The sequence below is a fragment of the Alosa alosa genome, chromosome 1, assembly GCF_017589495.1.
Source record: "Alosa alosa isolate M-15738 ecotype Scorff River chromosome 1, AALO_Geno_1.1, whole genome shotgun sequence".
In the NCBI taxonomy this organism is placed as follows: Eukaryota; Metazoa; Chordata; class Actinopteri; order Clupeiformes; family Clupeidae; genus Alosa; species Alosa alosa.
Genome location: NC_063189.1, coordinates 31,683,764 through 31,709,630, shown reverse-complemented (window position 1 = coordinate 31,709,630; position 25,867 = coordinate 31,683,764). Strand labels below are relative to the sequence as shown.

Below are 25,867 nucleotides of genomic sequence, written 5' to 3'. Positions count from 1 at the left end.
CCTCTTCAAAACCTCTTCAAAAAGGGCATTTCCTGAGAGAAAATTAGGTAATAGGCTAAACACCAAAAGTGACTTGAACAGATACGATTGGTTACCTCTGCTACAACTCATCTGAATGAATTCAGACCATAAGCTTCATTATGGCCACCTTTGTTGACTCTTGTCCATTTTGTCTGACTGCGTAGGTTGATGTGCTTTGCCAATACTGTGGAGCCTTGAGCTTGTCGTCTGTATGTCAGGCTATGACTCCAGATGGACAGCCAGCGGTCCTCTGGGGGGTGTGTGTGTGTGTGTGTGTGTAGTTGTGGTGGTGTGTGTGTGTGTTTGGGGGGGGGGCGTAAGCTCAGCAAAATTAAGACACAATATGAGGAAGTTGGAGTCCGCAGGAAGACAAAAGCGCCACTGGAGGCAAAAACAATGTCATTCACAGGGCTGCCTGGTTTCCAGCTAAAATGTTATCATAGTAGTAGGTTACATGTCCACATTACACAGGGAGTACGTGGCAACGCAGCTCTGTGGTTTTGTCTGTCTCATCTGTCACTGGTCAAGAGAGAACGCACCATTCAGGGCACAGCAGCTGTAAAATGGATGTGTTTGTATGTGTGTGTCGGGGGCGTTAGAGTGGCCTCAATGTCCGTCTGCGGTCAAGGTGCCTGAGTACTCTCTGTCGCCATGGTCACCCTGTAAATGCCTCCTTGTATTAGCCTGAACTGTGTGTCTGCTCAGCCATGTCGGGCCTTTGTCAGCTGGTATATTGTTAGGTAAGGAATTGGAGACTCTTGATGTAGCCTACTTAGGGAGATATGCTGTGAGTATTTTGCAGGCTTTCTATTTGTTTGTTTTGTATCTGTAACTTGTTTTTGAAAAGTGTACTTTGACCTTTGCGAATGACCTTTGCGAATGAGTGGAGAGCCATCATGGGCCTTTGCCATGACTCTAAACTAAGCAGGAGACAATAAGTGGGAAAGGACTGTTCTCCCACGTAAGGGAGTGAAGTGCACTTCACAAAGTAAGCACTAGGTGGCAATGTTTCCTCACATTGCTGTCTTGAGTGGTGAGAGTTTGTTAGTTAGAAGAACATTCCCAGTGAAGAACTAATTAGCCCTATAGCTTTTATCTGCCAAGCCAGTAAATTATTTTCAGAAAAGGATGTGTAATATGATGACTTACAGGGTAGAAGAGCTGCTCAAAGGGCACACCCAAAACAATCTATATTTACACAGCAACCAGCCTGTTAAACAAACAAACACAAATATAAACAGACAGACAGACAGACGGTCAGATAGATAGATGGACAGATAGATAGATGAACAGATAGATAGATAGATAGATAGATAGATACGTAGATAGAAGTTATATGAGCCAAGCAGTTAAAGGTTGTATCAGCGATAGCGGGGATACGTCACTTCTGTTGATGTTCAAACAAAACAGAGAGCTAGCTCCCCCTCCCTCCTGTGCAATTAAAACTCTCCTAAATAAAACACACATCTCATCGGTTATTGGTTGAAACACTTTATTTTGCCTTTGAGTGGTTGCCAACCCTTGTTGGTAGCAATTGTTTTTGTGTACAGATCTCGGAGCCTAGGCGTTTTTTTGACGGCCTGCTTATGGGGCAGACAGCTAGCGGATCGTTAGGAAAGATTAGATGAATGTGATCAAGAAGACAGTTTTGTGTCCAAAAGAGAGAAGCTCATCACATGGTGCCACAGAATAGAGATGGCAGTGTGGCCGCCATCTGCTCATGGATCACCATTGGGCTGCTCGTCATGGTCAAGTATGGCAGTGCAAGTGAAGGAGCTCTGAGCCCATCGCTCCTCTACACCTTTTAAAGTGGAGCAGAGGCAGCAGTAGACACACACACACACACAGTCAGTACAGATCAAGAAAGGGAGTGTGTGCGCGCGCGCGTGTGCGTGTGTCTGTGTGCGATGTGCGTATGTGAGAAAGGGAATTGCAGTGGACATGTTTGTTGCCATGGACAACAAGCTGCACGGATATCCACCTTTTTAAGATGCAGAAGCTTTTAAGCAGAAGCACTGAAGTGGTAGTGGAGGATGTTGCATACAGTACACACACACACACATGCACACACATGCACAACGCACACACACACACAACAACACACACACACAACAACACACACAACAACACACACACACACACACACACACACACACACACACACACACACAAACCCAGATCGAAGGAACCACAAGATGGAGGAAGAGAATGAATGTCCCCTGTAGGGATGGCGAAATTTTAAAAAAATCTTAACCGGCCACTGAGCCTCATTAACCGGTTAAAGTCGGTCACCGATAACTGCCATTTATGATACCCGTGTCCTGTCGCGCGTCTTTCTCTGCCTGTTTTATCCCCCCATTTTAGAATGGTTAGGCTCCCGTTACACAATGTTAGTTCGTGCCCTTTGTATTATACATTTTTCCCAATCATTGTCCACTACTTGTGGAGGAATAAGGGTTTTGTTTTGGGGAGAAAAATAATTGCTTTTCCCCACTCCACCCATTGCACAGGCACACATTACGCACAACGTCGACCTTCCATGCAACGCGGCACTGAGCTCGGGCTATAAAAAGCTCATGTTACAAAGTCACAAACAGAGAACGCTACATTTGGTGGTGTTACAGGAAAGTATATTAACAAACGTCTTCGTAAAAAAAACTTACCGGTTGCGGTGCTTCCATTGCACAAAATGATTTTTGTAGCACGTGCAACAAATGACAGTCGAAAGATACAATTACAGTGCTGCTATCAATTTGCTTGGAATAACTGCATTTATAGTTTTCTACAAATGCAATCAATCAAATTGGCCTCCATCACTCAACCAACGCTAACGGTAACATTACCTAGGTCCTTATTGATATTATAAGATTAACATACCTGCAGTAAAACCAAGCATGTCCCGATAAACATCCTCAGATTTATTTCGGCTTCAAGAAGAAATGGGAATTACATTTCATGTGAACATCGTCCTATCCTTATTAGACGTTCTCTGCGGTAAACTACAGTCCTTGTAGGAAGCGTCCATTGTTTTTCCAACCCACTTTTAACTTCCAACAAAATTACGTTTCACTGCAACGAGGCGCCATCTAGTGGACAAACGACTACTTATCGCCAATACTGTAGAAATGCAGCCATGATGATGGTGATGATGAATATTTGGCTTTCTTTTAATCCTACTGAATTTGTAATTATGTATCGGCCGTTCTAATACCGATAGTATGTGGGTGCCTGTGTGTGTGTGCATGTGTATATGTGTGCACCGCCATCTACAGGCCAATGAGTGTACAGTCACTAAATGTACACATAACCTAATTTTTTTTAGACCCCCCCATGGATGAAATTCTACGAAACTTGGCATACCCCCAGAGAATACCAGGTCAATCATACACATAACATTTGGTGCAGTTCTGAACATCTTAACTGAAGATAGGGACGATTAAAGCAGAATAATATTGCATTTTCATTTTTTACCGGGGGGTGGGGGGGTGCAAATCACAAATGAGTGATTATCTCGACAGGTTGATGTGGGCCCTTGAGACCAACATACCATAAAGATTCTTCATCCTCGGGAATTGCCACGGTTCAGGTAGTTATTTAGAAAAAACTGCTTTTTTTTGCGGTTCGGGGGGCCCAGCACGGGGTGTTGTGGCCCCCGGGAACAAAATTTTTCCGTAAAAGTCTAAGGGGGCTACATACCCACCAAATTTCATGTGCATCGGTGTTTCGGTGTCCCGGGTATCGACCAAAAATTCAGGAAGTAGATGACGGGGGGGAAAAAAAACAAAAACTTTGACAATCCATATATGACCGCCAAGCTAGCGGTCATAACAAGTTAGTCTTTCGTGTCTTCGTTAGCCATTACATTGTTACAATTATCATCATGCCATAGTCAACACGCAGCCACTAACAAGCAGTGAAGTTTTTTTAGCTGCGCAGACAGGACCTGTCATGTAAGGCGTACAAATAGTCACTATAGTAACCGGTATAAACTGTTTTCGGAATGGCTACGTGAGCTCTGCTGCGGCAGAGCCATGGCTCTGTGCTGTGGTTGCGCTTAATAAATTCATGAGTGGGACGGCTCATGCTCACATTTATCATTTTTTAGATACTGAGTGATCATATCGCCCCATACAATACAACACCAATAATGTCGCGGTGGTAGCGCAGTGTAATAACAGACGCTGGCTGGCATTCGGGTAGTAAAAAATAGTGTTTTTTTGTTTTTTTTAACCGGCGGCAGAAAATTTTAACCGGTCAGCGTTGATTCGGTCAACCACCGGTTAAACGGCTACCGGTTAACATCCCTAGTCCCCTGCAGGAAATGTCTCATTTATTCATTAAGCGTCCTAGTTTGGTCTGTGGTCTCTGGGGACTGATGTGCTACAGCACGGAGTAAACAGGAAAGATGGCTTGCTGTGGTCAGATAAGGCAACATGCCTGCTGCGAACCAGCCACCACCCTACCCTGGGCAGATAGGAGTTGGGCAGTGATGAAAAAGAAGAGAAGGGCAGGAGGAGAGTTGGCTCTAGATCACTGACCATTGCCTTGTGTGTCACGGCCAGCAGTGTGCTGTGCAGGGATGGACACTGCCGAAATGACACTGCTGGCTGATGATGATTTAAATCAAGAATTCACCAAAAGAATGAGAATTTCTCAACATCTTAAAGGGGCCATATTATCCAAAACTCACTTTTTCACTTTTTCTGTGCTTTTGTACTTCCATTTGGGTCTCTGATGTTTCTACAAACACTCCAAGTGCAAAACAAAATCATGCATTGAGATTTTGTTGGTTAGTTGAGAGATGTAATCATGCGCTTTCATGCCATTCAGATGTCTCCGCTACACAGTAGCTTAAGGTGTGTTGCTAAAGCAGCCATAATGAAATGAAGGTGTCATTGTTTGGATACTTCACACACACATGCTTTTTAATTTCACAGACTACAACTACCAAGCTGGAATCAAAGCACATCGATCCCCCTCTCACACCCTGCACTGCACACACTTAAAACAAATAAACAGGCGTCTCAGTCTCACGCATAGGCAAAACTGTATCAGACTGGTGTAATGTTGGTAAATCTTCCATTGCACAAAATGATTTTTGTAGCACGTGCAACAAATGACAGTCGAAAGATACAATTGATATAACTGATATTCCCTACTAAGCTTATGGATGACCTCACTAATGAGCGCCATTACGTTTGGCATCAGATCCTGCTTACAGTATGTTTGCTGCCCATCAGCAGCTGGGTGAAGTTTAGAGACATTGGACATAGCCTATGCCTGATCATTTAGAGACATTGGACATAGCCTATGCCTGATCATTTAGAGACATTAGACATAGCCTATGCCTGATCATTTAGAGACATTGGACATAGCCTATGCCTGATCATTTAGAGACATTTTTCAGTGATCAAATTTAAAAAGAAAATTGTTTTTTATAAAACAAATCGATTTGAATAAAAACCTTGATTTTCGATTTAAATACATTTTTGCCCAGCCCTACTACATCACCTCTACTGGACTTATATGCTGACCCAAATAAAGTTTTACCCATTATCATTTAACATTGTTAGGCTATGTTGCGTCAATCGCAGGCATCTTTATTAATTGATTCTGCTAGTTATTGTTATTGTATTTAGCAGACGTTTCGGCTAATCTCCAAAAACTTGACTATTAGGCCACTTTACGATGGAAATTCAAAGAGAACAGGCAATGACATTTGTCACACATTCTTTATTATTCCTCCATAACATATTGCATTTTATCACTGGCAGTCGGAGGTTCTCTGGTGCAGAATACTCCATCTCCGTGTCATCACTGTGTCATTGCCATGTCATCGCCGCATCATTGTCATCACCCCTGGCTTTCGACTATGCCACCCATTGACGTCATTGACAGTAAAAGGTTGACGTAAACATGGAATCAGTTCCTGAGTGTCAAGACAACAATGTCAAGATGATGGCAGTACTTTGTGTTTTTGTAGTATATCAATAACCACTATTTTTGGCATGATGACAATTTCAAGCTGCTATTATAATATGTGACCAGGCGTGGAATTGAGGGTCGCAAGTGTGTTTTGAGGCATTTTGAGTTATTCACAGATTCTGAAAGTGTAGGTTTTAAGCTTTCTAACAATGTCTTACACGTGGAAATCCGATAACATTGGAAGAAGTTGTAGCCATTTTAAAGTATACACATCTCAAAGCTACAAGCTGAGAAATCAGCTAGCAAAGATTGGCTACTTTCTCCCTGAATCCATGGGAGGGGAACACAATGGTCCTCATTTGCATGACATTAAGATCAACCCTCCCCCTGTCACGGTCACTGATCTGTCAGCCTGCAGTGCAGAGTGTGTTGTAGTGGTCTGAACCATGGTTAACCATTGCAGTTACTATGTGTGTTATTTGATGGATGATGAATTAGAGGATACTTTGTTGAAATGAAAATGATTTTATTACAAAAAAACAGGATGTATACAAGATTTGAAATTGCAGCGCTCTGTAGACCCACAGTGTACATTAAACCTCTTATAAACATGACAATATAAACATAATCACACACACATAATCACAGACAATGACAAGGCACCAGGTACCTGCCATCAGTCAATACAAGACATTCACACATTATTCAAATTAATTGCCCATCGAAACTAGTCGTCATATGATGCTAATGACCCATCGAAACTATCTGTAATGGGTTACAGAACCAGCTAGTAGCAATGGATAAAGTAGTCTAAAACAAACATGAGATCACGTTTGCAAACCATGTTATTTTGAATGGACACAAAACGCAAAGTAGATAACTTACCCCATAAGAAACAGAAAGGTGTTCCGGGCACACTTTCTTTTTTTCGGGAGCTTTTTGGTTGATGTTGTCATCTCTGAAGTACGTCTGTTTGTTTGAGATGCCCAATTATTCGCATGTCCTGCCACTCTCTTTCGGCAGCCAGAGAATCCAAGCGTATGTTGTACATAACCTCTGGAGAAAGTTTGTGACTACACGAACGTGTAACAAGGAGAGAGTTTTCCTTTCTTCTTCCATAACATTTGCAGTTTTTGCGGTCTTTATCCCTGTCAAATGTGGAGATAGCATCTGATATCTTACGATCTAGCTCCTCTGCTGCCAGACCGAGAGATAAACAAACATGTTATGTTCTGGAAATGTTATTGAACTGACAAGTAGTCTCATCAACAGTACAAACTTATCTCACAGAATAGCATTATGTATTGTCATCTGATATGGTCCAGCATCACAAATTGCTAATACAAGACCACATCTGGATTTGCAGAAAGAGTCTATTGGTACCAAAAGGAAGGTACGCATAACACTTGAATAGCGTGATAATCTGGCAATCAGCTTAAATTTAAGTCTAAATAAATGAATCATCTATATCATCCAAAATGTTTGTGTCTTATTTTATTTTATTGTATTATTTATTTATTTTAATATGGGCAGTGGATGTAATTTCTAGGAACACTATTCAATATGACACTGTGAACACGTATTCACAGACAGATCCCGAGCCTCTTGGAAATGTATTTTATCAGGCATTTAGACACTAGTCTAGTGTCTGTCATATGTTTACAAGGCTGCTCATTTCTTTGAATAGTGTTGTTTGTTTTGTTTTTTTCCCTGTCTGGCTGTTCTGCTTAAACTGTTTAGCTTAAAACCCACCATTGAAATGTAAATACAGCCCCAAGTTGTGTGTGATGGTATGTTTTACATGAATGTATTCAAATGGATGGATTTGAAGAGAACGAAGATATGGGGGGGTGTAATGTATAGACTTGGGCATTGTGTGTGTGTGTGTGTGTGTGTGTGTGTGTGTGTGTGTGTGTTCTTTTGTGCACACACACACACCCACACATGTGTGATCATCATGTAGCTAATGACAACTCAGGACAGGGGGGCATTTGAGTTTTCTCTTGTTTCCTGGCAACAGCAGCGACCATTTGATTGCACTCTGCGACAGTCGGCATCTCTCCACCCAGTCTTTTGTCTCTCCGCCATCGGTCAGCTGGTCCTCTGTAGTCCCATAAAAGGAAAACCTCAATTCACTCACCGTACTTCATTAGGCTGCCTTCAAAAATACAGCTTCTCATCATAAACGCTTCTCATCAGTAAATGGACACCCAGTAGATGCCTTGCCACTGAGTGATGTGTGGTATCCATTGTGTAACTAATTAGTAACTAATTGCTGAATGCTATTGACAACAACAACAACAACAACAACGAGTGCAATTGCTACATATCACCGAGGAGTCTGACATGAAAGCAAAGGACCTCTTAAGATTTCCAATCAAAACGTGCCGTTGACTTGAAAAGAGGCTGGTTAATGTGAACTCCTAAGTGTGTGGGAGTGTGTGCACATGCCCTCTGTGAGGCCAGCATTTGCGGCTCTTGGTGAACTTCTCAGGTGTATAGTCCAGTCATTTTAAGCCAAAATAGGGGTCAACGTTGAACAAATTGCAACAGAAGAAAACTTTAACTGATTTTGTATCCTCAATATGTCCTGAGTAAGGGGAAAAAAAGCCCTGAAGAATCCCAATAAATATACCCTATTCCTGCACATATACAATATATTTCTCATGCAAATAGGGGAAAAATTAACCTTCACATATCACCATGAAAATTACTGAGTTGATTACTTATCAAGACAAACAGAAAATGTATAACGTTTTTTTTAAATTGTTTGTTAACATGGGCAAACAGGGCATAATGTCATTATGTATAGCTAATAGCAAAGTAAGGTCTGACCCAAAACTAATTGCAACATTTGACAAACAAACAATTTATTGTCCAAGGCATAGAGGAAGATAATACATGTCTTAACTGGTATTATCTCTCATCTACAGGGTATATGCTTTTAGAAAATATGTAGTTTAGGGTGTTTAATCTGTTTTCCCTGGACAGTATAGGCCAAAATGTATCCACTTTACACTAGCTTCGCCTTTACAGAATAGAGGGCAATGTATTGTGCATGGCATGGAGGAAGATAGGAAATGACTTAGATGGTGTTATATTTCCTCTAGAGGGAATATGATTTCAGAAAATATATAGTTTATGGCCAAAATGTATCAGCTGGTATGGAGAAAGATGGGACATAAGTGATTGATGCTATATTTCATGTTGTAACGTGACTAATCTGAATCTTTTATTTTAAATTTAGAGATTAAATTATCTCTGGGATGCCAGGTAGTATTTAGCTGCCAATTCAAATGTAACCACCTTTACAGCGAAACTATCACTCAAATCAAACAACACAAACACGTTTTATACGTTTCAAATCATATATTGTGAAATTAAATTAAACAAAAATATTCATACACAACTTAAATAATCATTGTCCCTCCATACAATCGAAAATGAAATGATATTTAAACAAAATGTAAAAGTATGAAAGAGTCTGAGTCACTGAAGGAAAGTGAGTTATGGAATATGTTGAATTAATTGTTATACTGGCGGAAGGGAAACGTGAACTCGGAGATGAGTTTTGAGTTACCAGCGGGAGACTAGCCAGGGGAACTGCAGAGTAGGCCTACGACTTGAACCAGGGATCTTCGCAACACCTCGACAAGAGAAAGGAAAACATCTTGCCATGCTGTGAAAACAGACCAAAATCGTACAATGTAAGGCCGCCATAAGATGTATATGGTTTCTAAACCACAAGGCCTACAATAAAGTATTCTGGTCAAATCAGTTCCTATCGCGGGTTATCTGAGTACCCAGAAGTTTGCATCATATTCTTGGGTGACTTTGTAGTTTAGAGCCCTATTTCTACTAGCCCTGCTGTCTGTACCACGTCCATTACGGACACTATCATCATGATTACCACTGCAACCTCCAAGCTATGTTGGGGAGAGGGTCGAAATAAGCATGGTATGCTTAGTGGACACCGTCGTATAAATGCAGACGCACCTCCATTCAATAGACGATCGATCATAATCTCCAAAAGGATATTCTCCTTCAGATTTAGAATAGGTGAATAACATAGCCTACCTAAGACTTCATCCCACGTAAACGTTTTTCAACATTTGGTGTAGGCCTATTTCTGCTTCAATTTATGCAACACTATGGCCTGCATCGCTTCCGCGTCATTACAAATGCACGTCTTTGTGTTTCTCGCGTGTAATACAAGTAGGCTATTTCCTGAAAACTTGCGCAGCGATTTTGGGTTTGAATGAAGCTCTGGATGTCTAGCACATAGTGGAGCAGAGTACAAATGAGATTTGTCACCGTACTTGGAACTATCGTCTATTTTAATCAGTATCGTTGTTTGGCGCAATTAAAAAGTCTCAAGGGCCGGATTACGTTATTATTTTGACATACGTCGCGGGCCGGAATTGGGCCAAGTGTTTGAGACCCCGCCATAAATAATCAACAATGGATTGTATGATAATGAGCCAACCGGTGGATAGACAGCCTAATGTCCCCCTCCAAAATCACTGCAGAAGAATCGTCACACTGCTCACCTGTTTGTGTGTGTTAATGTAGCTTTAATGTAGCATGAACATGATATAGCATCAAAAGATGTATCACAATCACAGCTTGTATTGCCTTTCCCTAACACCCTGTTCATAATGAGGATGAGGTCTTTCCAAAAAGAGCTATTCAAGTCATCTGGAGCAAATTCCTTTTCTTTCTCGTCATTACTCGATTCCTCTTCCGATTACATTATATTGCCTAAGAGGGCAAATAGTGCAACACCATGTCCATTTCCCACTGCTGCAGCCATGCAGAAGGCCGTGGTGAATGGCTGAAGGGATACCCCCCCCTGCCGTAATAAGAAATGTGCTGCAGCTAGGAACTGAGGATGGAGCCTGCAATAACCTTTGGAAACCGCAAGCTTAGGGGATGATGCCTTGGATCAGTGGGTTATTTTAATATGGTTGTGTTGCTGCTGTTCTTGTGGTTGCTGTTGTAGAATGACTCTGTCTCTGGCCTGGTGCTCTGCCCACTGGCCAATCACAGTCAACCACAGCCAACCACACTCTTGCTTGGCTTATGGCTTAAACATGGCTTAAACAGAACTCTGTATGCAAGTCTGCCTACAAAGCTGTAGGCATACAAAGTGTAAGGCATTTAAGCAAAGAAGATTTGTGTTTATTTGTGTAATAATATAACTCTCTCTCTTTCTCGCGTTGTCTTTCACAGGGCGGAAGGTTCCGGGGCTTGTCCCTAGGGTTCCCCCCTCTGCCCCAGCGTTCGGGAGGCCGTCGCTCGTTCGGCCGCTCCAAACGCCTCAGTCTGGCCCGCTCCCTGGATGACCTAGAGGTAAGGTACATGTAGCACCTGCAAAGCTTCCACGAATAGTGTTTACCAACATGAAGATGGGTTGCATCTGTAATAGGGTTTTTTTTATATAGCACAATAGAACTTGCATTTTTTTAAATGTGGATGAAATATGGGAATTGGGCTGAATGCAAGTTGAACACAATTCTGGCTAGCTCACTAGCAGACAGTAAACCTATCAGTGTATGACAACCCAGATATTGTATAAGCCCCAGAATGTGATGGATTTGTGTGCTGTGTGACTGCAGCTGATGATGCTAGGACCACACGTGGCTCTAATTTTAGGCGGCAGATGTGCTGCTGCTCGTCATGGCGATGACGTGCTGCTCACGGGGGTCTCACGTTAAGCTCACATGTGACCCCGCCAGCAAAAGATGATGAGGGGAACATAGAGAAGAGGGGTTGGAGCACTTGACATTGTGATTATTCCTTAGCTGTGAAACACCAAGAAGGAAAAAGGAAAAGCAGTGTTTCACACAGAATTGAATTCTATTTGTGGTGGTAGGTTTGCAGAATTAATTTGAATGCAAATGTTTTTAACAAATTAGCGCAGCGGGGTTATGATGCTAACCATATTTAAGCACAATTTAGCCTTCTAGTTGTCTTCTATGCCTTGCAGGATTGTTAATGTTGTCTTTAAACATGCATGTACAGTAGGTTCGTTGACAGACAGAGAAACAAGGAGAGGCTTTCCAAAGGTGCACATAGCTCTACAATGAAAGAATTCCATCCAATTGAAATAGTACAACCTGGAAAATCACTGTGTGGTGGTCAATGTTGATATTGTGATGGGCCGCCACAAATAAGTCAATGTATGGGAAACACTGAAAAGGGAAGTGACATTCTTTAGAGGTCCAAATTTGAAATGCAATTTTAATGTACAATATATTATTATTATTTTGTGGAAATCATATGATTTTACCTTTGGTGCAAAAAAGTGGACATGTGAAAAATGTGTTGACATTTTGTCCTTGTTAATCCTTGGCTGACAGGCTTCTTCCATGGTGAGTGGACTCTGGGGGGATGTGCTGTGTATCATTCTAAAACACATTATTACACGGCTCTTCAGAGTGCTGCAGAATGCTCCATTCACTTCAATGGGCCTTCCCAACGTTCGGTGGTCTGCTAATTCTCAATAACAGACCGCTGTCAAGGAAAATGGGCTTTGTGCTTCTAATTTACGTCTTTGATATTACTGCGCAAGGACCGGAACTTCATTCAAAAGTGAAAGTAGACGGTTGATCAGCTGTGTTCTAAAGAATCTTTGATTCAAGTTCAGCGTGTGCTGTTGCGAACTATTTGTTTCTCACCAAAAGCCATGACGAAACGGTAACAAATAGGCTATAGCCTAGGCTATGTAGGCTAAAGAGTCACATCGTGGAGAGTTTATTGTTTCGTTTGGCAAGTAGCCGTGTAATAAGCGGGATAATGTATAGAACGCCGGTCATTATTGGGAAAATAAGTCCCGAAAGGGCGAACCGGTCTTGTTCCACCCTGAAGGGACTTATTTTCCCAATAATGACCGACGTTCTAAACATTATCCCTTACTTATTTTAAACCTTCATTACTACTATCAAAGTTAAATATATTTTTAACTTACTATAATTTAGGTTCTCATTAGTGTGGTATTCAATTCAGGTTTATAATGTTCTACATGTAGAGACACAGTAATAAAGAGTTCTTGGCTAATACGACTGGTGCTGTACGTGGCCCTCAGAGTGAAAAAGACTGTATGAACTACTTAAAGGAGATTTTTCACATAGATCTCTGTTTCTCGAGGTCACCGAGTACTGTTGGTGCTGTTGGTCGCCCGAGTTCTCCTTTAACCACATCTCAAGACCTCTTGTTTAATGATCACCTCTCCTCCACACCCAACACATAGCTCCATACAAGATAGCTTGTCTTTGTTGTATTGTTTTGTTTGTTTGTTTGTTATTGTGTTTCCTTGCCTTCCTACTATGTACAACGACCTAGGGTTTGAGAAAGGCGCTGTATAAAATAAATATATTATTATATTATTATTAAACTGACATCTCAGCAGGGAGGTCTTCATTTTGTATGCTATACAGATTGCATGCATTCTGTCAGGTTAGCGCAAAAGAAAACAAACAAACAAAGAAAACATGAATTTGAAAGCAGTGTTGTTGAGGCAGCAGCAGCGTGCTGTATCTCTGTGTCTGTGTCCCCATCCCAGTGTTGTTGAGGCAGCAGCGTGGTGTATCTCTGTGTCTGTATCCCCATCCCAGAGTCGGGATAGATAGCAGTAATGACCGGATCTCTTTCTTGTTTACGGCCTGGGAAAGTATTTTCTCTCTAGTCTGCCTGAGGAATGCGATAAAGTTAGAAAAGGCCCTCCAGGGAGTGGAGGCTAGAGATGGGTGATAATGATTTGAGCATAAAGGAGGACGGTAATAGCCTCTGCAGCATGTACAAGAATGCCTGGGCTGTGGCTATAGTTGATTCTTATAATAAATGATAATAATACATTTCATTTCAAGATGCCCAGGACAATTAAATAAAAAATAGCAAAACTCCAAGGACACTATACTGTACACTACATATGAACAGATATCCAAACACAGAGGGCACTGTAAACTCATGTAGCCAATGCTTTTAGCCAAAGTGACTGTCCGTGACATTGATGGGGACTCCCTTATTTGTCGGAGCTGTGCCTGTTGGGCAGATAGACTACTGACCCAGTCTGCCCGCAGCTCCCAGTGGCTTCCCTCCCTCTCCCTCGTCATGTGGCTCAGGCCCAAAGCTCTGCCCTGTCCCCTACTTTCACCTTCTGCGCGCTTGAGCCCTTTTCTGTGGTGTGGCATGTGTGGTAATGGTGCCAGTGTTGTGGGAACAGAGATGGGTTTGTGTTCAAGTAGGCAAGTAATTAGAGTGTGGTGGTCCTGTGTGTGTGTGTGGTGTTGAAGGGGGTTAATTAGTGCCTGTGTGTGTGTGTGTGTTTGAGAGAGAGAGAGAACATTCTTGTGTGTTTGGTACTAATGAGATCTGAGGAGAAATTAGTTGGCACACACACACACACACACACACACACACACACACACACACATACATACTCATACACACACACAAATGCATGCACTAATTATTGCCCTCTGGTGAGATGCTTTCATATGCACACACACAGACACACACACTGGCACAAAAACAGACACTCTAATTGTTGTGAAATGAACAGGACAAGAAATCCATAACTATCGGGTTATATTTGTTGAAAACATAATTTGTTCCTATACAAAAACACAGCAGCAAGCACACTCATAGACATCAGAGCTGGCTCAACACATGTTCCCTCCCAGACATCATGAGTTGTGCCTGCACACACACATCTACACACTCCTCCACTCCACCCCACCCTAACACACACCGTCCTGTCTCAGTTTGGGATGACACAGCCAACAGTTATGTTGCTGTTAGATGCCTCCTTCTCACTCAACGGCATCATGAAGAGCCGTCATTTGGAAGACCCTTTTGAGTGTCTAGGCCTTTTTCCGTTGATGTGTATGTCTTGATAGTTTGAGTGTGTGTGTGTGTGAGAGTTCAATATTGATAGTTTGTAGTTTTCTTTTTTTTGTTGAGATCAATACAGCCCATCTCGTAAACACATCCTTTCTGGGCAGTTCATTTGCACTAAGTATGTAACATCTAAACAAGGGTAGGTAGATACATTTTCAGTTTAGATAATGAAAATGAATAGAAATAAAAGATTTCATTTTAAGAGGTAACCCCCCGCCCCTATAAAAGGCTGGTGCAGCAGTGACCACTAGCTTGAAAGGGAAGGTAAAAAAGTACAACTAAACTAACAAAACACCTGGACCAAATGGAATGCAGTTTCCACATTCCGTTGTGACAGGCCTTGTAGAGAACTTGTGGCACCAAAACTCTTTTTCTGTAGCCTAATTAGATAAGACTATAGTATGTGACTAAAAATAACAAGCATTGCCATTGTTGTGCATGTAGGCTACAGCATGGGGCATTTAAGTTGCTCAAATTAGATTACCTTTTCCTATCCACTGAATTTCAACAGAAGCTGGAGGTTTTGATCAGGCGGTACTATTTTAATGACACTTTGTGCCCTCCTTAAATGACGCAGTATTAGTGGTGCCTGTCAAAACAGGTGGAAACTGATGCTGGTTCGAGGCACAGTACCGACGTTCCAAAAACTTTGAACGGAACCGGTTCAAGAACAGGTTCTCTGTTGGAAAAACGGCTGTAGAGGTCCATGTGTGGCATCTCTTCATGGCTCTGGATGGACATGCACTGTGGAGAGGGAGAGATCTGTGTGACGTATGAGGAGGGGTCAGTGGTACCTCAGCATGGCGGCCACCTCCGGTTTGGGGACAATGGAGAAAAGAAACCCATCCATCCATCCATCCATTCATCATAACAACTGAAGTGAGTTTACAATACGGAATATTCGGCCATGTAGTCAGGTCATTTTTCTATGAGCCAGCTGGTCATTTGTAGGGGCATTCACTCAATCCAGGTGTCATCAATTTCAGACTGTAGCTCTTTTGCCATTCTATCTAGCTCATCAGAATAGGTTTTTTCAATTAACAAATACAACTGCATGGTTTTGTCACAGTGCAGCCCCAAGAACTTGCGGAAATGGCAGTCTCTCTCTAAATGGTGTCCTTATGCTTGCAATACACACACACACACACACACACACACACACACACACACATACACACACATACACACACACACACCTCATGGCAGTATTTTCAGGGTTTGCTTGAATGTCTTGGTTGTCTGCTGTGTTGAGATCTGTGAAGATTGTGGTGGGTGTTTGAGTGTGTATTGAGGCGATGTCTGACTATACTGGAACACAGTAGGCTCCATGCCTGGTCTTGTGATGTCTGTATTGAAACAGTCTGACTCTTTCATTCTTTGTCTCTCTCTCTCTCTCTCACTCTCTCTCTCGCGCTCTCTCTCTCTCTCTCTCACTCTCTCTCTTGCTCTGTATTTGTATGTATGTGTGTGTGTCTGTGCATGTGTGTCTCTGTGCATGTGTGTGTCTGTGCGTGTGTGTGTGTGTGTCTGTGCATGTGTGTGTCTGTGCATGTGTGTGTCTGTGCATGTGTGTGTCTGTCAGTGTTTATGCCCGTTATTAAGCGGTCACCCGCGGTTATGAGTCATAAACAAAATATTTTAATGATATTCGGGTCATTTGCGGGCGAGTCAGTTAAAATTAATTAAATATATATTTTCTACAAATAGGCCTACTTAAAATATCACGAGAAGGCTAGCATCAATACAGTAAAGCATCAATACTCAGCGTCAACAGGAAAGAAGCAAGACGCGAGTTAAAATAATAAAGACACCCCTTCAGGAAAAGCGATATAGGCTATGGGAAATATTGGGAAAAGTTGTTAAAGAAGATGACAGTAGTACAAGTTATGGTCTAGGCCTACTTCTTGCGAAGCCATTTAAAAGTATGACAGCCAAAACGGGCAGCCTGCAGGAATAAATGTTATGGCACAGACTACACAGCCATATCTACCAGTATGTATAGGTTTGCGCATGCATAAAAGTTACCTTAGTTCGTTGTGTTTGTGATTTTAAACAGTGGATGTGTCAAGCTTTGTGCTTGATTCAGCATTATAAACCAGTTCTTACGCTAACGTTTTGACCAGCAATGTATCTCTCTTGCCTATACCTTGCCTCACCATTTCTGTTTTCGAAAGAAAGATGTATGTCCATGGCCTTCAAATCTTATCCTAGTGTTCTAATCCTTGGTGGTTGCGTGCGTGCTTGCGCTCTTATTCTCATTCTCTCTCCTGCGCAAACATTATGTCCTGCATGCCTACTGCGTGTAGTTCTACTGCATAAAGTTTCGCAAATAAATTAGTTTGTTTTACAGAAATGGCCTACTGTCACACTGCATGCAGGCTATAACCAAAAGCACACATTTTGTAAATAAGCGGGTCGGGTATAATTTTGTCCTAATTAATATTCGCGGTCCGAGTTGCGGTCGGGTTGATTAAAATATCGGGTGACCGCGGGCCGCTTGTGACCAAACCCGCGCAACACTGGTGTCTGTGCATGTGTGTGTCTGTGCGTGTGTGTGTCTGTGCGTGTGTGTGTCTGTGCTAGTGTGTCTCTGTGCATGTGTGTCTCTGTGGTAGTGTGTGTCTGTGCGTGTGTGTGTCTGTGCGTGTGTGTGTCTGTGCGTGTGTGTGTCTGTGCATGTGTGTGTCTGTGCATGTGTGTGTCTGTGCGTATGTGTGTCTGTGCATGTGTGTGTCTGTGCGTGTGTGTGTCTGTGCCTGTTTGTGTCTGTGCTTGTGTGTGTCTGTCTGACGGAGGCTGCCTGATGGTCCCGAGCTGACACATCATAGTCAAGGTCCAGGAGTTACCGCGCTTTTCCTAGAAGTCACTATTTCCTTCATGCCCCAGAGACAAGCATAAACAGACCACACACTGTTCATTATGCATTTATAATCTAAATGGTGGATATCATTTTATCCTAGGGATGCTGTTGGACAACACACACACACACTCACACCATTGGAAATAGAGCAACAGTGATCTTTGTCAGTACTTGTCTATCGTATTCTTTGCAAGTTCGTAACTGTACACTGGTATGCGTCTTGTCTTGGTCGGCACATGGCTGAACACGAGGCAGTGATTTAACGTGGTGAGGTGTGTGTGTGGTGGTGTGGTGGTGGTGGGGGGTAGGTTGTTATGTAGCTGTACAGCTGATGGCCTAGGATAAGTTTGTAGATGGGAGAGTTCCAGTGCATGTATGTTGAGAACAGACAGGTTGCCTCAGATGCTGTGTTGAGGCTTGTTCAAGAATGCAGCACCCTCATATCTCACCAGTCCTAGACACCAGTCAAGCCTTGGCCTAGGTCTACCACCCAGATACCAGCATACACCACTTATGTACGCAATCACATCACTCACACGTACAAACATGTGCACACACACTCACAGACATCAGAAGTACCATATGGTGTAGAAACATGAACACACACACAACCACAAAATTGTCAAATTGTTTTAAATCTATTTTTCAAACACTTCAAACAGGTGCTTTGTATCAGTTGGAAAAGCATGTGTACTGGGCTCTACACTTGCTTATTGCATACAGCAGCACATCTATAGGGATGTGTGTGTTCTGCTCTTCATGCCCAGTATATGTAACACACACCCACACACACACACCCACTCACACACACACACACACACTCAGCAGCGAGCGTGTGTGTGCATCTCCTCCTCAGCCCCTCGCTCTGTGGGCGGAATAGGAATTACGTAGAGAGGGGGTGGGAGAGGGAGGGAGGAAGGGAGAGAGGGAGGAAGGGAGAGGGAGAGAGAGAGATAGGCGAAGGGGAGCTCACAGCAATAGCGACAGTGACGGGCAGTAAGAAGTCAGGGCTCACGCACTCTAGCAAACAGCGTGTCTGTGTGTGTGTGTTCTGTCCCCGCATGCACGCGCGCTCACACACGCACACACACACACATACACATACACACGCACACATACATAGCGCCTTACAGGCACCCACTCCGATGGATGTGTATACACAGAGAAGAGCTGTGGTCTGAAGCTTTGCTGTGGAGAGTTGTACGGCTGGCCATACATGGAGCAAACTTTGAGCGTGATCGCTGACGGAGTAAGTGTTTCTGCACACACACACACACACACACACACACACACACACACACACACAGAGAGAGATAGAGAGAGAGAGAGAAGGAATGGCAACACACGCTGAGGCTAGACCTTTAAATGGCTCATACATGACACTGTCATCCTCTACAGAACACAGAAGTGGTGCTTTGGTCTGTATGTTTGAGAGGGTGAGCTTTCATGTCTTTGTGTTTGTGTATGTCCTTAGTATGCGTGAACAGGGTCGTCGTGCTATTAGTATGCGAGTGTGGGGTTGGGTTTGAATACCGAAGGGGTGTGTGTGTGTGTGTGTGTGTGTGTGTGTGTGTGTGTGTGTGTGTGTGTTTCACACCACTCTGAAGTGCTTGTGTGGTCATGCCATGGAATTCCGGGGCTTGGCTCTTGCTTGACTCCTCGTTATGTTCTCTCTGTTGCTGCTGACCGTATGCAGTCACCTTTGAGTCCTGTGCTGTACAAGCGTCAAAGATTGACAAGATCTCTCTGTCTCTGTCGCTTCCTTTATGTGTGCTGTCTTGAGGAACAAATACATTTATTAATCTACTGTGAAACAGGTATTACAGTTTTATAGTGATTGTGTGTCGTCACAGGAGGAATTAAAAAAGCATGTTTTGAAAATGGAATATATACTGTAATATATATTTGAAAATGGAATGTGTACTGCCCATTACTGGTCAAATCTCTAGCACCTAGCTAGGAGATTTTCCACAGTCCTCTAAGTTCTGAAGCATATTTTAAACTGGCGTGTGTCCTTTTAAAGGCTTTCATGTATTGCTTCATAAATTATTTTAATTGAATCAACTGTCTGCCATGTAAAGGTCTAGAGGCATGACTTGACTATACAGGGGTCCGTGATAAAGGCCACTAATGATGTTTTTGAATAGATCAATTCATTCCCAGATGGAGGAAATGAATTGGTCTTAAGTTACTGAAAAATAGGATCACTTGCCAATGTAAGTGGGGGACTTGTATCACTTGATTCAAATGGGAAATGAGAATTTTTGAAGATTTGACATGATCGTAATTATATGTGATTGATAACCCTTTTGCTTCACACAGCTGTGGGCTTATGCCTAAGCAATACTTGTCAAACTTGTCAGACTTGTTCATTGAACACAGAGTGTTCAGAGTTAGAGTACTTCAAAATCTACACTTTAAAATCAAAATGCCCCCCCCCCCCCAGTGCTTGGAGAGAAGCCCTCTCACACCGTTGTCCTCACACAGCACCCTCTCCCTCAGATGTGTGCCTGTTTGTTCCGGATCCCTTTGAGCATGCGATGGCCTTTGCCTAGTGCTCATCTGCGACAAGCCAGTGAAGGTTTAATGAGCTTGTGTCCACGGGGGGGCCAGTCGGCCAGGTACTGGCCTCTGATGATGCGTCTCTCCTGCCTCTCTCTGAGGGGAGCTCAGGGGTGGGATGGGTCAGAGGGTGCGAGCGGGAGAGATGGGACCGTGGCCACGGCGCAGTTGCAGAGTGGGGCCAGTAGAGGGCAGTGCTGGGGCAGGTTTCAAAGCTGTCCTCTGATTGGTGACGCTGTGGGCAGATGCTCCTTTTTAGTGAAGCAAATGAACGGGTCCCTGCGGGAGGTGCAGATAGTGCGGAAGAGTCGACATGTGTAGCATTAGGAGGAAGAATGTCCCAAAAGTTCTTGGATTTGGATTGATTATGGGCGACTGAGGACATAATGTATGTGTGCGCATATGTTTTTGCACACACAAGCACACAAGAACACACACACACACAGACACACACACACACACAAGCGGACAAGAACACACACACACACACACACACAACACACACACACACACACACACACACACACACACACACATGTTCAATCAATCAATTTTAAGACTAATTTGATTGGAAATGTCCCCCTATGCAAGAGGTTCTTGCATCTTAAAGATTGTTATTGCATCTAAATCCAATAAAATTATTCACAGTTGAATTGTACAAATATGGGCTTTTCAGATGTTGTTGACAGATACTGGAGATCTGGTCTATCTTGCACTGCGTAATACAGTATGACACATTCTCCCCTGACTCAAAACACATTGGAAGCAGGAGCCTGATGAACTGACAGGGAAAGTGAAATGTTGCCATCATGTACTTAATCTGCCTGGCAGAAACTAGAGAAGGGTGTCTTCATTTTCTGTTAACTCTGATGTCGTCGTGAGAGGGACTGAACCTAACTCTGCTCTGAAATTTCATTTAGTTTGTTTTTATTTGATTCTGACAGAGGCTTGTGCTAGGAAATATCAAACAGAATGCCCTGGCAGGTCACTCTTTCCCCAGCAGTACGCGCAGATCTACATACACTATGTCTTTCTGTCAAGCTTACTCTGTGGGCATTTGTAATGCCACTGTGACAGAGTGCTCAGTATTTGTCACGAAAAACATGAAATGTTGAGGTTTGAAGGGAAAGACTGGGCCTCAGGGTAAGGTCACCATTTTTCTTTCGTTCAATTGAGGGACCCCAAGAAAATGGAATGGGGTGGAAACAACTTTTTTAGCTGCAGGTAACAACCAAACTGTTTTTTTAGCACTTTACCCATTCCTGTCAGGGGCTTGACGGGTTGAGTGGATTGATGTTGCCATTAAGGTAATGCCTGTCAAAGTTACCAGCAGGTTTCCCCAACAGGGATCCGGCCATTTGACCAGGCAGGAGATGGCAACTCTAAAGTATGCCTTCGTATGGGGTTGGATTCAAAAGGTTGATTCAGTAAAAGCTATCAACAATTTGAATCAGCTACTATGTAGTGTATAATGTGCAAAATTATGTATCTTTAAGTGTAGTATGACTATGTTTTTAAAGCGCTTTGCTAGAAGCATCCAAATGTTTATAGGGCTCCAGAGTAAGATGCTGACTGTAGTGCTCTGCCCTCAGACCCTTGATGCCTCTTCTCTCCTCTACTCTTCTCCTCTCCTCTCCTCTCTTCTCCTCCCCTCCCCTCTCCTCTCCTCTTTTCTTTTCCTCTCTCCACTCCTCTCATCGCTTCTCTCCTTCCCTCTCCTCTCCAGTCATCATGCCAGTTGCCACAAATGTAAATCCCTCATTGACGGTGGCGCTGCTGTGGAAATATGCACCACCAATGTGTCAGCTCAAATAAACACTTCAGCATACTTTATGACATGACGTCAAGGCCAAACTTATTTATTACACTGTGATTGCAGCGTATCATGTTAATGGTTTTGGAGGGAGGAAAAGGAAGGTCCAAGCCATCAAGGCTGTTTTTCTTGTGCTGGATTTGAACAGGATTTTGAACAAAGCGGCAGACTCCGTTGTGGTGATCAGATAATCAAAATAGAGGGTAGATGCCATAAGAGATTATTGGGTCATTTTTGGCCAAGTGAAACAGCAGTTTCAGACAATCAATTGCTGCTACTGTTATTTATCCGCAACGAGGACAAACGCAAAGTAAAGTCAGCTACAGAACGGATGAGATTGCATCATTGAGATAGACCATCAGAGAGAAGACATTTGTGGGGATTGTGGGGTTGCCAAACCCTTATATTGCTTACATTATCTTCTGAACCTGGAAGACCTCCTCTCCACATAAGAACTATGGATTCCTGCAAACCGCATTGTGGCCTTGTGCTGTTTCATTTTAAACCAAGACCAGGCAGCTAGTGAATTAAAGTCCAGATCTGGAGCAGCCAGCAACTGACTGGCCAGGTTTGGGCTTGAATTCAGGAGCTGCTTGACTTCAAATGAAATGGCATAAGGCCACCAGAGGCGGACATCCCGGGTTCTGCCAAGTATTTGATCTAACCATTTAGTAAACCAGCTCATCCTAATTAGCAGCCAGGTAGATCAGATAATTAATGATATCACCTGTGTTAAGTGTACAGGTAGAAAGGATATACAACAAGACTTTTACATTCTGGAACTGGTGTGGTCTGGCACATTATCTAAAAATCGTTATCTTACACTATCTAAAAAGCATTATGCCACCGACCAAGAAAAACCTGGTCTATAGCGAAAGGCGCATATGAAGCACAGCTGAAGACGCACTGTCACCATATGTAAGCAGCAACTCCTCTGCAGGATAAATGTCCTTTTTTAGAATTTTTTATTCAGTCATTTGGAATATTATTGGGGTAAGCGTTGCTTTTTTTAGGCTATGTTTTCGATGGGAACCCTTTGTCAGTCAATAGTGAATGTAATTACTGTAACTGTCTATAACTGTTTTGTCGTTGACATTGACACCACGGTGAAGTTAGTTTCACTTTGCCAAGGAATTCAATAGACTAGTGCAGATGCGTGTAGGCTATGCACGAATCCGACGAGCGTTCTGTGTAGGCTGCCATCTTGTGGCGACGCCATTACTGAGCTGTTACTGGTATGTAAACAAACCTCCGTGATAACGCACCCTCAATGACAGCTACAGCCAGGCAGTATGGCTTGTTGGGTTGATTATGTTAGACAGTGGCCTCTAGTCACAGATAAAGGTACAAGCGATCTTACAGATTATTTATGAAAATAGCTTAGAGTAGAGAATGGGGAAATAAAGACATAATTGGGACTAGGTTGATATTATATCTACTTAACTACTGTAGCTAGCTAACGTTAGCAATAACGTTACTATAAAACAAAACTATAAAAATCTGTCCATTTGGCAACAATAAATAAATGAATGGATATCAAATAAACAAATTCATGTTTTTCATTTGTGACCATTGTTTATCTAATTTTCACATTTCAAAAAGAAAGGGTAAGGTACAGCTAACTGCTATCTGTGCAAACCGTATGGTAGGCTACCAGACAGGGGCAGACCCGGGGTATTTTGTGTATCTCACATTGTTTTTTCTTCCAACTGGTAATTTTATTGCTGCTATTGGAACAATTGAAAACGGAACATGTTTTCCCACTCAACATTATAAAAGAAGTAGTGAGACAGTCGTAAATCACGGGCTGTTATCCCAGTGGACGTAAACCAATCCAATAGGAGGCACTGGCGCAATGCTACCCAGCAACAGCTCAGTAATGGCGCACGCTTACTACCAGTAGTTTCGCCGGATTCGTGTATACTCTGCTAGGTTTAACGGTGCTTACAAACAGTTGTGTGCAGTGCTGGAGACGCATCCCGTTCACTTTACATGGGTTTACATCATCCGTTGCCAAACTGAATTGTGGGTCCATTGCGTCGCGTTGCTCCCATCACCCCCGTCGAAATTTACAACCTTTGCTCAGGGACGGATTAAACAAATATGGGCCCCTGTGCACAATATCAAAAGGCCCCTCTCCCCGGACCGCCACGGCTGCGCACGCGTTTCGCATCGATGGCGTGCAGCCAGCGCTTCTCTCTTTGCTGTCGCTGTGCAGGCTGGTGCACAATTGCACACAATGAAAATGTAGTACATTATGTCATATATTATAACTCAGGCCCACACAGAAATTAATTCCAGCAGCTGTTTTTATTATTAGGCTGTAATCTCCCTTTGCTGTCCAAACAGTCTACAGCTACATTTTTCACTAAACGGACCGGACACAGTTGTCATATCTGACGGACCGGTAGCAGGGACTTTGATAGTATTTTGTGAGAGGTGGTGCTGGTCATATTACGGGGGGTTCTGGGGTGTCTCCCCCTGGAAATTTTCGAAATTCTGGCTGTTAAATATACCCTTTTAACGCAGTTTGGAAGGGGCATACAAACTTTAACAGAGCAAGCAGGGCCCGTTTTCTGTCCGACTCAGGTGACGTGAACATTGGCTACCTGCATGATAAGGTTTTCACTTCACTGCTGCTTGACACTACCTTAAATGGAGACATATTTCACGTTAACAGTGGAGATGTTAGCAAAACTATAGCGTTTGGTAAATGGAGATGCGGATCATCTCCCTAATTAATTTCTTTGCGGGAACAGCCTACATTATGCGCTCACTCCAGCGAGACGAGTGAAATAAGTGTAGGCCTATCTGTCATCGGCATAGGCTATTTGCTACGATATAAGCTACTGTTAGGCCTACAGCAAGTCGCGATTTATTAGGCTATCCAATCGCTATGCTATTTTCATGAACATTGCAGGAATCCACTTCATTCACCTACCCACGAGTGGGTCAGTTTCACTTTCGCAAACACGCATACACATTGAATGAGCACTCATAGCCTACCACTTCCACCTAATGTTATGCCTCTATATTTTATGAATTAAGAAGTATTTATTGATTAGGAAAATATTTAGTTTATTTTTCTTTCGGTCCGCGGTTCCATAACACCATTCAGTTGTGCCGCAAATTAACAGACAGAAGCACCGGGCATAATCTAGCCTAAATTCATGGCAATTTTTTTTAAATCCGAGGGCCCCCATTGGCTGAGGGCCCCTGTGCACGTGCACACTTGGCACAAGCCATAATCCGTCCCTGCCTTTGCTGCACCAAAGGAGAGCAACGGAAGGCACCAGCCTATCAAATTACGGTTATAGGCCTACTTCAAGGCGTTTGCATAGTAGGCTACACACCCCTGACTATCGGGAACACCCACTGGCATGCGGTAATGGAACGCTACTGTTTGTAAGCACCGTTAGTAAAGCATGGTTTAGTGGAATACCTGTTCCATACGGTCTCGCATGCAAGCAGATTTCTTCAAATGCGCCGGTGACCATCAAAATGCCAATGCGCTGTTTGAAGTCGTGCTGCTTGCTGTTTAGGTAATGACAGATGTCACTCTCATTGGTTTAAAAGGATGTTACCCCCCAAACACACCCATGACTGATTAAAAAATATAAGACCATGGAGGTATTATATATAACTGGAGAGTGTGATTAAGTCCCAGCCTCCATACAAATGAATGGCGGAGGCTAGGCTAGTAAATCCGGCCAATTCATAGTCAGCGCGAGTGGAGTCGCCCGTTTGGCTGTAGCCGCCGGATAGTTACTCGCCCACCAACATGT

The 25,867-nt window shown here is 43.0% G+C and overlaps 1 protein-coding gene across 1 annotated transcript in view; it reads left to right on the top strand.

Moving 5' to 3' along the window:
- Positions 1 to 25,867, top strand: part of rgs12b (regulator of G protein signaling 12b) — a 64,811-nt gene that overhangs the window by 5,402 nt on the left and 33,542 nt on the right. Inside the window, 1 exon segment of the mRNA XM_048244038.1 lies at positions 11,179 to 11,298. Within this exon segment, the coding sequence (XP_048099995.1) occupies positions 11,179 to 11,298 (120 nt within the window).